Below are 14,132 nucleotides of genomic sequence, written 5' to 3'. Positions count from 1 at the left end.
GACTGTCCCACCACTGCACTGATGTGGTCCCACCTTGGGTACCGGGTGAAGTTTTGGGCACCTCAATGTAAGAACAAACTATTCAAGTGTGGAATATGGAATGGCAACCAAGATGGTGAAGGGCCTCAAGGGCAAGACTGCTCAAGTGGCATCTGAACAATGCTCTTAGTCACCTGATTTAGTTGCAGGTGTTCTGTGAGGAGCAGGGACTTGAACTTGACGATACTTACAGGTACCTTCTAACTCAAGAAACTCTGATTCTATGCATTAGGCTACACACACTGAGCAGATGCTTGTTTTCACCAGTCTTTCCAATCAGGTGGCATGCAGGCCGCCTTGTTAGAGAGGTAACACCAAACTTCTCTTGCCCTTCCAAGTGGAATAAATTTAGTGTTTAACAGGTCAGGGTCCTCTTGTGCCAGTGGTGTTTGTTCAGCACCAAGATCCCAGAGGCTGAAAACAGCACAGGAACCAAATAGGAACAGGGCATGAGCAAGACCTTGAAACACAGGGTAACTGGCGGAGTGGACAAGGAGCTAGCACTGGAGTCAGTGGAAGAACCAAGGGCATAAGGACTGGAACTGGAAAGCACGTTAAAGAAAAATAATGAAGAAATAGCCCCAGAGAGATCTGTAAATATCTGCTAACATCTGCCAGGAAAAGTTTATTGGAATCAGACTTTTGCTGAGCACTACAGAGAAATTCTCACCCAATTACGGCTGAATTTTCAGTCTTGTTGAAGGCTGATGCCACTAGACTTTCTGTGAGAGAATAGTTGTATGCTCCTTTCCCCAGCTAATAACTTATGAACACAGTGACTCATTTAACTACATCTGGCAAAAGGGCAGACTCACAGACAGTGATTTCCTAGAAGCTTCATGAAAATACAGCTCCAAATTAAAGCTGACCTGCTGCAGCTGAGGCAATGTGAGCTGTCAGCAATGGGCAAAAACTACAATGAACCAAACTCTAGACTTTCTGCTGCTCATCAGGGTGCTATGAACTCTGCTGCATTTGAAGTACAGATAGTATCCGTGAGCAAAATCAAGGCTTTTGGTTCTAGTGACTTTTAAGCTATATTGGAAGCTTATTTGCCAGTCGGAGGCTTGTTTGCCTTGGCCTTCCCAAGTCACCATTTATAGAGTGATGGAGCTTTCCTGGAGACGGCTGAACACCTGCCTGCCAATGGGAAGTAGTGAATAAATTTCTTGTTTTGCTTTTCTTGGGTGTGCAGCTTTTGCTTTACCTGTTAAATTGTCTTTATCTCAACCCACCCGTTTTCTTTTAGCCCTCCATTTCTCTCCCCTACCCCACTAGAGGGGAGCACGCGAGCGAGCAGCTGCATAGTGCTTAGCTTCCTGCTGCGGTTAAACCATGACACAAGCATGGAATTCTGTTGAATTCTGTTGCTTTTAGGCACCGCTGCCATTACAAAGAGTCGCAGGCAATTTCATTTCAGGCAACTGTAAGTACATGGTTTTAACAGCATGTACCTCTTGCCTTTAGGGCACTTGCAATGAATTTGGTCTTGAGGTCTAGCCTGTTTCTCCCCCACAGCTACACTTCAGGTCCTAAGAACCTGATTAGGTACAGGAGCTACCACAGGCAAAAGTAGCAGCTTTTGAAGTATTAATAAAAAGAGCAATGATGAGGCCAAAACCTTTTGCATTCCCAAGGGCTTATGAGGTGAGAAAATTAACACAACCCCCTAAGAGAGAATTCCTATAAAGTTAAAACTTGAAAAAGGATTTTCTACTGGTGTTAGACTAGGAAAGCTGACTTCTGAATTCCAGTTCATGACGAGCAATGACTACTCGGTTACTTTTATTCAGTGTACATGTTACAGTGAGTTATCTCCCAGAAGTGTTCAAGTCTAAGAAACAAATTCTCAGACGTAGAAATATTTGGAGTGTCTTATTCCCCCTTTCCTGTTGTCACGTTGTTTTTCAAAGCCCAGTGCTCTCAAAGAGAGGAAGACAACAAAAGAGTGTAAACTCAATCCTAATAAAGAAATCAATATTTTGTTTATTTAAAACTGAACGAAGTCCATTTATTTTTTCCTGTAAAAACAAGTATTTACAATATTATGTCAATATTGCTAGTTTCATCACTTGTAACATTCATGCTGATGCTTCAGTTCTGAAAAGCTTTTTTTGCTTTTTCCTCTGGATTTTGCGTAGTTTCTTTTTATCTTTAACAATTGGCTTTGACTCTGGTTTCACAAGCTGTATTTCCACTGGTTTTTCTTCAGCTGGAGTTTCAAAGACCACTTCAGTGGGATCTTCTTCCATAAGCACCTTACTCCCTGTTTTCTTAAGCTTTTGTACTTCCTTCACTTGCTGTTTTTCTCTAAACTTAGCTGCCACTGATAATCTTACCAGCCGTCGATGCTATAAAAGTAAGAATTGAAACTACATCAGGTTTCAAACAAACAAGATGGAAGAAACCAGGTATTAAAGAAATAGGTGGTAATTTCTCTGCTTAATTGCCAAAATTCTCAGCATAATGCCATCTTTTCAGTGACATTAATTCTGCACTCATTCAATTTTTTACACAATTACTCTCTTCTCAAATTGTGATCAGTTTGGGCACACTTTTCTACAAAGGGTTCCAGGGAAAGGCATACGTGGTTCTCCTCCAGAGAGAGCTTGCAAGACTAGTCTTCAAATTAGTTGCTTAAAGAACAAGAATACAAAGACAAAGCTGCTTACCATATTTGGGGATTGGTAATGGGGATTTTCATACAGAGTTGGTCCTCCAAAACTACCTTGGAAGATTTTTATGAGGTTCAGGACAAAACGAGGCCCAATTTCTACTAGAGATGCATCTTCTTCTATTATCTGCAATAAAAAGAATACTCTCTCATGGATTGAATCGAAGTATATGACCTTGCAGGTACCTTACATATAGTCATACACAACTGAGTTTAAATCTATACTATGCCAGTGAAGCACATCCTGATAAGAACAATTTTTCTAATTTTATTGTAATTAATGGGTTTGATATGAAATCACTCCACCGAGCACCACCCAAAAACTAAAAGAGATAACTAACCTGGTAATTTCGAAACCAGATCCTCTCATCTGTAATGGTGAAGGTGAACACATGATCTACAAAAGGCTGGCTTTTGGGGTGATACTGTGGTGTACTGAATATCTGTAATAAAAGGCAGTGTTTCTAAATATCTGCAAATGTAAGAGGCCAAACGTAAATAGCTCATTTTAAATTGATATTAATTTACTAACTACCCAATGCAGGTTATATTTCAAAACTTAAAATGTAAGAACAAGTGTCCCAGCGACTTTAAGCATATGACCCTAATCTTTTGAAGATTTTTTACAAGTTCAAAAATGTAAAACTATGGATTTAAAAAAAAGATTTTAAAATAAGTTGCCAAAAAGGAAGAAACACAGGACATCAGAACTACAGACTGACCTGAATAAACAATTCTTTTAGCAGGGCATAATGTGGCTCCTTGTCAAATGCCTACAATGAAAAAATGTAATTTTACATACAAAGCTAAATGCAATAGTCATGCAAAGAAAACAAAAACATACTCATTAAATAAAAACTAACTATACTTACTGGATCAAAAGACAAAAGGGGTCGTGAGCCCCTTAGGCAGTTTCCTGTCATCTTCAGTTCAGCCAGTGTGTGAACTACAGTGATGTTTTTAAAAATATCATTTTAGTACTTACAGAAAACTGTACGGACAAGAAATCAGGAGTCCAAACACAATAAGGTCAACCAGCTTACCATTCTGCACTAAGAATTTGGCTGACGGTCCCTGCGGTATATTTGAAAGCCTGCAGAGAAGAGGCAGTGGGGAAGAGACAAAAGAAAAATGTGAACAGCAGGTAGAAGATACACTGGATTTCTATAGTACACTCCAACCAGTTATTTCTGTATTGAACTAATTTCAGTTGCTTTAATAGCATCACTGAGTTCTTTGAACATACTTATAAATACCTGCTTTCTCAACAGTTTTGCAAAATGCTTCTGTAGACACTCTACAACAGTTAGTCGTGCACTCCTCATAGATGTGCAGGATTAGTACAAATTTAACTAAGCAACACTATTTCACTCATCTTCACTATTACAGTATGACACTTTAGATAGAGCAGAAGCATCCCCAGCTATATATGGAAATGTAAGAAAACATAACACTTCCTTACCACATATAGAGATCCTGTTTCTTTTTTGCTTCAAAAAAGATGCACTTATTGCAGTTTTTCATTTCACACACCTACACAAGAAAAATGAGCTGTTTACAAAATTCTGAACGCAATTTCAAAAAATTTCCTACTTAATCTCTAATATCCCCCGCTGCTCCAAAACATAAGTACAAAAGCAGAGATCTCATCTTAAGAAGTTACACCTACTGATCCTCAAACTTAAGTTGAAGTACTTGTTTTGTTGAAAAATCTCACGTATTTATCACCAGGAGTAATATCTTCACTACAGCTACATGCAATCTGATAAGCTCTCCAGGACCTAAACATTAGAGCATGAGCTGTGACATTAGGTTCTAATTTCAGAACTACCAATGTCCTACCATAATACATTGTTTGGCCTACCTGCATATTTGTGCCCTGCTTGTTTCAAGTATAAACTGTAATACGCCTTTCACCCATACAGAAAGGCACATTCTGTTTTAGTGCTTCATGACAAAAGTCTACGTTTAATTAAAGGTTTCACTTTGATTTTATTAACTGAAAGCCAACTTCCTGTTTTAACATAAGCACTTTTTGAATACCAACAATTTTCATCTATTAAGTTACACAACTCCTGCAACTAGTATGAGTTCCTTTGAACTTGGTTGCCCTTTTCTCTTGAACATCGACTTGAAAAGTCAAAAGAGAAAATAAAGAAGCATTAGTTAAATCCAGGATTACCTCATTAATTACAAATAACTGGTCTTTACGGTCCATTTTAGTATCTGGAAGAGAAGAACAACATTTAGAAGGCTGGAAAACCCATTTAACATGACAAGTTCTTTTAACAGTCAGTCCTTTTGCAAAAAAATTTACTGGGTATAAAGGAAAGACTAAGGATAACCATCAAGTTGTTTCAGGCATGTTATGTAATAAATAAACATAGCAACAAAAGTACCTGAGTAATTACAGGACTGAGGCCACAGAAGTCTTCCAAAGAAATATTAAGATACAATGACAGTTGCTGTAATTGTTGGTTCAAAAGGGGCTTGGTGTTTGTTTAAGATAAAAGTTTAATCAAAACAGTTATGTACCACATTTTTAAGAGAACGGGTTGTTAGAAGCTCTTGGTTTAAAACTATGCTGAAAACGTAAGGTAGGGATGATGCCTAACCCTACCTGCTTTAGAGTGAGGCATCAGTGTTCTTAAGTCTTGCATTAGGTGCCTTGCTCTGAAATTAATTCCACGAGAAGAGAAAATAAGCACCCGCTCCTTGTTTTTCCATTTACCCTAGGAAAAAAAACCATAAAAATTAAGTAGGAAAATAATGTTTCTATCCTTAGAACTGTAACACAGAAACAACAAACGTTTGAACTGTAGTTACAGACAAACACAATAAGAACATTTCTTATTAATACTATCTCCCCATTCACACACTCACTCTCTCGGCAAAAGCGATGACTTTCCAACAGAACATGCGGAAAGTTTTTACACAAAGAACTTCCACCCATCTCGCTTCAGGAAGTTCCTACAGAAAGCCTTTCACTTGTACAAAATATGTCAGTATTAAGAAAGCCATATGTGATACTTATTTGCAAAAGGCACCTCTCCTTCCCTGCAAAATCACCCGGGCTACAGTCTGGGAGCAGAATTAAGCTTTTCCTACAGAGGAGCATGTGACAAAATCTAAGACTTCAACGTGCTGCGTTTTTTTTTTAATTTTAAGCAAACCACGAGCCAAGCCTCCTCAGAATGATTCCTAAATGAAACGGGGATAATTTACATATGTGATTGTATATAACAGAACTACCAAACTCTCTAACATACGTTTGAGATTAAGGTAATGTAATTTATTTACATTAACCAGAATAACGCTCTTCGCCTATCTTCATAGAAAAAACGTCCCACCGCACGTTACTTTATGTTGCGATTATAAAAGAGCCACGAACAGGCCTCTCCACCCTGGCTCGGCAGCCGGGTTCCCCCCAGACACCCCGAGTTCCCGCAGCAGCAGCCGTTCCCGGGCCGCGGGCCGCCCCGCCGCGCACAGCACCGCCTTCTCCGGGGCCCGGGCAGGGACTTGCTGTGGGAAACCGCCGGCCCGGACAGGCCGCGGCCGGGACACACGGCACGGCCCAGGGCAGCGGGGTCGGGGGTACCTGCGAGACCGGCGGCGGGATGCTGTACTCCTCCGGGGCCGTCTTGGCGTCCGGCTCGGCCGCGCTCGGCGCCTTCTTCGCTCGTTTCCTGGGGCGCGCAGCCGAGCCCTCACGCTGCCGCTTGCCCGCCGCCATGCCGATCGCACCACGCCGTGCGCGCCGCCGCTCGCACTTCCGCTTCCGCACATCCGCCCCGCTGCCGGTGTCTCCCGTGCCGCTCCCGGCAGCCATGCCGCTGACCGCGCAGCCCGCCGGCAGCGCCGAGCCCTACGTGCTGTCCGCCAGCCTGGACAACGCCCGGCACCTCTCCAGCCTCCTCCGGGCCGTGCACTTCCAGGACCACGCCACCTGCTTCGCCACCGCCAACGGCCTCCGGGTCACGGTGGAGGACGCCAAATGCATCCAGGCCAACGCCTTCATTCAGGTGCGGCCCGGCGGGCGGGCGGCCCCTCCCCGGGCTCGTACCTGACGGGGGCCCCGTTACGTGGTGCGGGGTTGTCCGGCAGGTTTACCCGCAGAGAAGGGAAACTGTGTGGAAGTCACGGCGCTGAGGTGCGGGGAGCGCTGGGACGGGGCTGTGGGCGCTCAGCTGTGCCCCTGCCTGTGCAAGGCCGAGCTCGGCTTGTTCTCTCGGCTGCCAACAAACATGTAAAACTGCTTTTTCAGAAGCAGCTCGGGTCACCCAGCTTCATTTCAGGGCTATACTGCTCCTGCAGTTACCACAAAGCAGCTTGTGCCCCGTGGCAAGCGGGGCAGCCGGGGGCAGCTTGCCCGCGTCAGACAAGTCGAAGGTGTCAGCCCGTGTCTCACTGGTGAACTCGCTGTTCACAGAATGTCCTGAGCTGGAAGGGACCCACAAGGATCATCGAGTCCAACCCCTGTCCCTGCACAGAACAACCCCACAGCTCACACCATGTGTCTGAGGGTGTTGTCTGGTCTCTCCTTGAACACTGTCAGGCTTGGGGCTGTGACACCTCCCTGGGGAGCCTGTTCCAGTGCTCCACCACCCTCGGGGGGAAGAACCTTTTCCTAATGTCCAACCTAAACCTCCCCTGGCACATCTTCCTGCCATTCCCTCTGGTTCTGTCCTTGGTCGCTAAAGAGAAATGTTCGGTGCCTGCCCCTCTTCCTCCCCTTGTGAGGAAGCTGCAGCCACGCTGAACAAACCGAGTCACTTTAGCTGCTCCCCATATGGCTTTCTCTCCAAACCCTTCACCAATTTCGTAGCCCTCTTCTGGACACTCTCCAGTAGCTTTATATCCTTTTTATCCTGTGTCACCCAGGACTGCGCACAGTAGTTCTGCTCTTACATGTTTCACAATGTTTCGAGTGAAGAAAAGGAACTAACTACTGTTTCTGGAGGAGGGTGGCTCCAGAAATAGGCAGCTTTAGGCTTTAACGTTTATAGCACATTTTTATACTATAAAGAACTAGTGTTTAGGTGTTCATGCTTACACCATGCTACTTTGTTTCAGCTGTGACCTGATTTTATTTTACTAGTTTTGAGGACGAATACCCATTTTCCTTTAATTGATATAGTGTTACCTGTAGAAATCACTTTGTATGGCACTGATCTCTGAAAGTGAAAGCACTGAATTTAAGGAAATAAGTGTAAATTATAAAATAGTTGCAGAAATTCCCCTCTCTTAGTCTTTTTTCTTTTTTCTTGTAGGCGGAAATTTTTCAGGAATATACTGTTCAGGAGGAGTCGGTGACATTCCGTATCAATTTGTCTGTTCTTCTAGACTGCTTGACCATTTTTGGAACCAGTTCTTTGCCAGGTATGGTGCACATTTACCTTGATAGCGTATGTGTGTCTCATTGCCATGGTTTAACCCAAGCTAGCAATCACAACCACAACAGTTGCTCACTCACTCCTTGCACCCCTGTGCCCCAAACAGAGGAGGGAATCAAAATGGAAGGGAGAAAGTCATGGATTGAGATAAACACAGTTTAATGTAATAACAAATTAATACTAATATACCACTTCTACCACAAATATATATATACAAAATGGAAAATAGCATGTAAAATAAAATATACTTAATGCAATTCTTCAGCAACTGTCTGGACTGAGCAGTCAGTCCTGGGAAGAGAGAGAGCACTCTGGTCACAAACAGCCAGTCCTGGAGGAAGAGGGAAAAAGGCAGAAAGGCCCAGAGGCCTCCGCAGAACAGCAGGATGGTGAAAAGCTGAACTAAAAGAAACTTGCTAACAGAACACCACCAAAAATGGAGCAGAACGAAAACAGGTCTCCACCCCCCTAATCAGAAAACCTGTCTCTCCTTGAATACAAAGCATGTTGCTAATGGCATGGAATATTCTTATTGACCAGTCTGGATGTCAGTCAAGCTCTGCCCCATCCATGCCTCCCTTACTAGCTGCCTCACACCTGTGAGCAGAGTGCTCAGAAAGACGTTGTCTCCCAAACACCAACTGAGATAACAGTAAGTTCTTACATTCTCTTTATTCCTGCTCAAATACACTGGAAAGTTACTTGAAGAAAAACTCTGTCCCAAGATGTTATCTCTTGTTCTCAAATGAAATCCAAACAATGACTGCTAGCTATGAAAAAGAAAAGTTTCCAGCTGCAGGAAAAAAATTAACTTGCTTTCAGTCAAACCAGCACACACGTGTAATCACATGGTGAAACCTGTACATGAGATAAGTAGTGAGATTTCCAGTCTTGGCAAAACTTCCTCACCTGAAGCCCCTCTGAGCACAGCAGCTCTCACTGTTGAGCAGGATCCATCTTGTTTACTTAAGCTAGTACTGTGATAACAGTGGATCGAGAGAAGAAAGTTGCTGATGGATGTGAGCCTGGCCAGTGTGCCAGGGGCTGCTGCAGCAGGAGAGGCCGAAAGGAGGCTGATTGAGTCTGGAAGATGGAGTAAAAGTATATGCCTGTGTGACACTACTGGGGTAACTGAGAAACAGAGGAGTCTTCTTGCCTAGGTAGCATTTCCTAGGTCTGTGTAAGGCCCAGAAGAACCACTTGTTTTGGAAGACAACCTTTTTGTGCCCTGAAGTCCAATGAACAGCCCCAGCTTCTACCCTTGCTCTGGTTTGGGGCTGAAGATCTCAGTTTCTGTAAATTTGATAAGAAAATGTGTCAGCTAATTTGTTCAGACACCTCTGGCAGGTTGTGATACGCTGATGCTGAGTCCAGCACTGTACCCCAGGGCTGATACATGCCGTGACTGCCTTTCCTGTGGATCTCTTTTCAATCCAGAGCTCACATCATCCACATCAGAAGATTTCTAATTATTCCCAAGTGCCCTTTGCTTAGGGCAAAAACCTGGGCATGGCTGGCAGAATAGTTCTTCTGGGAACTTCCAATCAGAGTGGTCAGTATGGATGTAGAGAGCACCAAGGTTCCCTTTACCAGGGATGGTGCTTCACACTGTCAGGTGCGTCAGGGCACAGCTGCACGTACCCTCAGCATCAGGCTCAAACACGGCTGCTGGGGCAGCCTCTTATCAGAGCTGTCACTTTGAGCTGAAAAAGCACGAAAGCTGTCAGTACATCTCAAGGCCACAGGGAACCACATTGAGCTTACAAGGGACTCAGGCTGACTAATTACTGTGAACAGTAGCAGAAATCAGCACACTGAGAGATACACATAGCTTGGAATTTGTCTTGCTCACAAAAAGTGTTATATCAGCCCAGTGATAAATGTGATCTCCTTCCCAATACGTCTGTGGCTTGTGCAACCCTGGAACATCCAGCGGTTATACCTCAGTAACATTAACGAGCGTTTGTGAATATTGGGAAATGTTCTGGTGCAAATTTACTGGGCTTGAAGAAGTCTGCAGGGCTTCCAGGTAGCACCATCAGTTTGCTGTGCTGCTGCTCCCAGCACACATGTGGCATGTTCTGTTCCTTCACTTCTTCAGGCCGCACCTGCATCTGTTTTGTGAGTGCTATCTGCAGCTTGCAGATGAGGTACTGAGGAATGATACTTAGCTACGGTCCCATAAGAAGCCTGTGGTTGGATGAGGTGGCACTTCAGGTGCTGTAAGAGCACTTGAGATCTTACTTGTGAAGTGTGTGAATTACAAAAATCAAGCAGACTGTATTATTGATCCTGTTTGTAGGCTTTTCAGTGGCAGAGGTATGTGGGAAGCTGATTTCACAGTTATGTGTACAGACATTAAATTACGTTAATCCATTTGCTTAAAAAAAAAAGTCCACCCCTCTCTTTTTTTCTTCTATCATAATTGCTCAAAAAATACTTTGACAAGCAAAACTAGTTACAAGGTAGAATACTGTATGGGTGCTACGGGATGCACTGTGTGCTTGGATGGAGTAGAGTAATACCATGACAGTTTTTTTGGGCAGTTCTACCATTGCAGTTGTGTGTTGAAATCCACATTCCTCTGCTGTTTATGTTGTGACTATAAACTGTACTAAACAGCACTCTCATTCTGGAAAACTGGACATGCAGATTATGATTACCTAGCAAAAGGAGGATGTGACCGTAATGCAAGATAAGATGTCTTAACTTCAGTTTGTGTTGCACAAACAAGAGCTGTAAAGAAGGACGGTGTGAGCCAGAGAGAGCCTCAGGACCCTGGAGGGTTTTCCAGTTCCACTGAACTATTTGTAGCCTATTCTTCTCCATTGTCACAGCTAGTCTGACCTGTTTGGTACGCAACATGAGTTGGATTTGAACTGGTGTCTACATACAAATAGATTCATTTTGCTGCATAACTATTAGCACTTCCTAGGGTGTCCAGGAGGCTGCACTAAGTATGCTACATCTGTGTATTGGAGTCTGGACCAAACACGCTAAATCAAACTGATCTGTGCCAAATATGCCATTAAAATGTGAATTTTTCTAAAGTAGTCAGGTGTGCTAGCTAGCTCTCTGAAGAATGTATATTCCTTTCTCTTTTTAGGAACGTCAACGGCCCTTAGGATGTGTTATCGTGGCTATGGTTATCCCTTGATGCTGCTGTTGGAAGAAGGAGGAGTAGTGACAGTGTGCAAAATTAACACTCAAGAGCCTGATGAGTTGTTAGACTTTGACTTCTGCAGTACAAAGGTTGTTAATAAAATTATCCTGCAGTCAGAGGGGCTACGAGAAGCATTTGCTGAACTGGATATGACCAGTGAAGTTCTGCAGATTACCATGTCTCCAGATAAACCCTACTTCAGGTACTGGAAACTCTGCTTTCAGCTCAAATGTTCATACTTGGCCTCCGTCAGTAAGGACTGGAAGTTTTCAGGGTGAAGAAGTGTGAGCCATTTTAGAATATTGCTTTATTTCAAGAAGAATTGTACTGAATATAGCAAATCACAAACTGTAAGCTAATTAACATAGTAATTAATATCTTGAACAACCTGGTAAGTGTGACACTGAACTGGACAGGTTAGCATTTAATTAAATAAAGCAAAACAAACAGTGTTTTGTGAAACAGCCATTGAGATAAAGGTGACTGATTCTGATGAGATTTTAGAGAGCTGTGAGCAAGTGTTTTGAGATGGTGCCTTTTGTCTTCCAGGTTATCCACTTTTGGAAACGCAGGCAGTGCACATCTGGACTACCCTAAGGACTCTGACTTGATGGAGGCATTCCACTGTAACCAGACTCAGACAAACAGGTAAGGAAGTCTGTGATAAGTGCCCTCTGCGGAAGGTGATACATTCTTTTTGGAAAGTTAAAAAAACTGTTTTTGCAGTACTGTAACATTTCTTTCACTGGTATGAAGAAAAAATTACGTTGCATCTGATAAAAGTCTGTGTCTGTGATCAAACAGTAAGTGATAACAATATCTGTCCAATGTTATTACCAGTAAGAGATCAAGTTAGCACCTTGCTGATTGTTTTTTTAGTTATTCTCTGGCTCCTCTCTGTGTGGTATATTTTTTTCAAATTACTTTTTTTTTTCTCCCCTGCAGGTACAAGATTTCTTTGCTTAAACCATCTACGAAGGCACTGGCTTTGTCTTGTAAAGTGTCCATTCGAACAGATGCTCAAGGATTTCTTTCACTGCAGTATATGATTAGGAATGAAGATGGACAGATCTGTTTTGTGGAATACTATTGTTGCCCTGATGAGGATATTACTGAAGCTGAACTGTAGATGTATGTTTTGCGGTCTGTATTGTATTTATGGATATATATCAAATACTATATTTTATTATAAAACTGAATGAAAACTCGAAAGATTCATAGGCTTTGTATTGCTTTTTTTTTAAACTCTGAAATTAGAAATATGAAGACTTCCTTTTTATTCCCTTGCAAACATTTAGCCTTCACTCAAAGCACTGAAGATGAAAGAGCTAGAAGGGGTGCCGATCTATCGCCAGTGATTCCAGCACAGATGTTAAATTGGTATCCATGTAATACATTGCTTCTTTTTAGAGTGTTCTCCAAGAATTTGTGTGGTTTTGTTGTGTGGTTTTGCAGGGTTTTTTTGTGTGTTTATGGCTGCGTGGGTTTTTTTCTTTTGTCTGGCTTGGTCTAACCAGTTACACAAAGGAAAATCTGAATACTAGCTGTATGTTAGCCAGTTAACTTTCAATGACTTAAAAATAAAACCAAGTTTGTCTGGAAAGAGGATGACATTTTCAAACTGATTTCTAAGTAGCAGCAGGTGGTTTCTTTCTGGCAAATGCTGACATGTTTTGCTGGTGAAGCCACTAGGCTCCTGCTCATCTTGATTAATTCGTAATATAACCCAATTCCTTGGAATTTCATCTGATACCAATTTGCCCTTTTTCCTGCAGGACTGGTGTTGAATTGATAAGTTAAGATGAAAGCCAGGATTTATTCGTTACTAATAACTGTTCTGGCAATGTTATTGGTTTGTAACTAGTAATATAGTATGCGTCCATAAGAATGCGGCTGCTGAAATGTTTCTGTACTCATGTACTCATTCCTACCCTGCCATTCTCTAGTAATGCTGTTAAAAATCATGAGAAGAGAGGCAAGTTTCATACATTTGTGAAATTGATTTACCTTCTTAGTAGCCTTTTCCAGCAACAGGAGTGACTCCTAAACTGAAGTGAAGGAATGTCTGCCTGTGTTCCACGGAGTGGTGTGTTCTTATCGCTGCTGAACACAGGCCTAACCTCGTACTCACTGAGAAGGGACTTTGGTTTCTGGAGAGTTTTCTGCGGTGGCCAGCTTTGCAAAGCAGCGAAGTGGGCTGTGCTTAGGTCAAAAGTTGCACTTCTTTCACACTATTGCCTTTCACACTACTGCAAACAACCTGTGAACCTCCACCAAACCAGCCGGGCATTGAACCAGAGGCCACAAATCACACTGCTAGAGGCTGAAGCCTTCCTGCCTTCTGCCGTGGGGAGCGACCCGAGAGTCAGGGCTCTGCAGGGAGTTTCGGTGGCTGTAGGCTATAGTCAAGTTTTGTTGTTTGGCCAGAGATGAAGTCCTGCTTTGCATGTGTGGAAAACTGTATGCTTGTGTGTTACCAAGATGATTGGTTTACAGTTCAACAGAATCCAAGTTCCTTTGGGTTTATTTTGAGCCCGAAATGCTTTTGTTGACTGGTTTTTACTTCTTGCTTATGTCAGCAAGACTGTACTTTCAGAGTACACAGTGTCAACAGTTCACTTTTGTTGTTTTCTGTGCAGATCATCCATTTATTGCAATAAATTTTACATTTGAAAACCAATTACAAATCTTTGAACTATAGGACTGATAAACATACATAGCAATATTCTAAACTACTTTTATTTACCAGATTAATTTAATATTCAGTATAGGTAAATTTCATTTACTGTCTCAATTTCTTTGGTGATTAAAAAATACGGCCTCATTGGGAAGTATTAATATTATCCCTGGCTGCTAAGTT

The 14,132-nt window shown here is 42.5% G+C and overlaps 2 protein-coding genes across 2 annotated transcripts; one reads left to right on the top strand and one right to left on the bottom strand.

The window, feature by feature from the left end:
* Nucleotides 1–2,002: 2,002 nt before the first annotated feature.
* BRIX1 (biogenesis of ribosomes BRX1) lies at nt 2,003–6,701 on the bottom strand. Its single transcript, XM_065047557.1, has 10 exons — nt 6,315–6,701; nt 5,334–5,445; nt 4,896–4,939; nt 4,176–4,246; nt 3,757–3,806; nt 3,586–3,659; nt 3,436–3,486; nt 3,055–3,156; nt 2,712–2,840; nt 2,003–2,390 (listed from the first exon to the last, which is right to left on the bottom strand). The coding sequence occupies exons 1-10, from the start codon at nt 6,543–6,545 to the stop codon at nt 2,121–2,123; spliced, it is 1,134 nt and encodes a 377-aa protein (XP_064903629.1). The 5' UTR covers nt 6,546–6,701; the 3' UTR covers nt 2,003–2,120.
* On the top strand, nt 6,544–12,401 carry RAD1 (RAD1 checkpoint DNA exonuclease). The gene is made up of 5 exons (XM_005506009.3): nt 6,544–6,738; nt 7,987–8,095; nt 11,216–11,474; nt 11,822–11,920; nt 12,218–12,401. The coding sequence occupies exons 1-5, from the start codon at nt 6,544–6,546 to the stop codon at nt 12,399–12,401; spliced, it is 846 nt and encodes a 281-aa protein (XP_005506066.2).
* Nucleotides 12,402–14,132: the final 1,731 nt, after the last annotated feature.

Source organism: Columba livia, chromosome Z (genome assembly GCF_036013475.1).
Source record: "Columba livia isolate bColLiv1 breed racing homer chromosome Z, bColLiv1.pat.W.v2, whole genome shotgun sequence".
In the NCBI taxonomy this organism is placed as follows: Eukaryota; Metazoa; Chordata; class Aves; order Columbiformes; family Columbidae; genus Columba; species Columba livia.
This window is presented reverse-complemented; position numbering and strand designations above follow the sequence as displayed.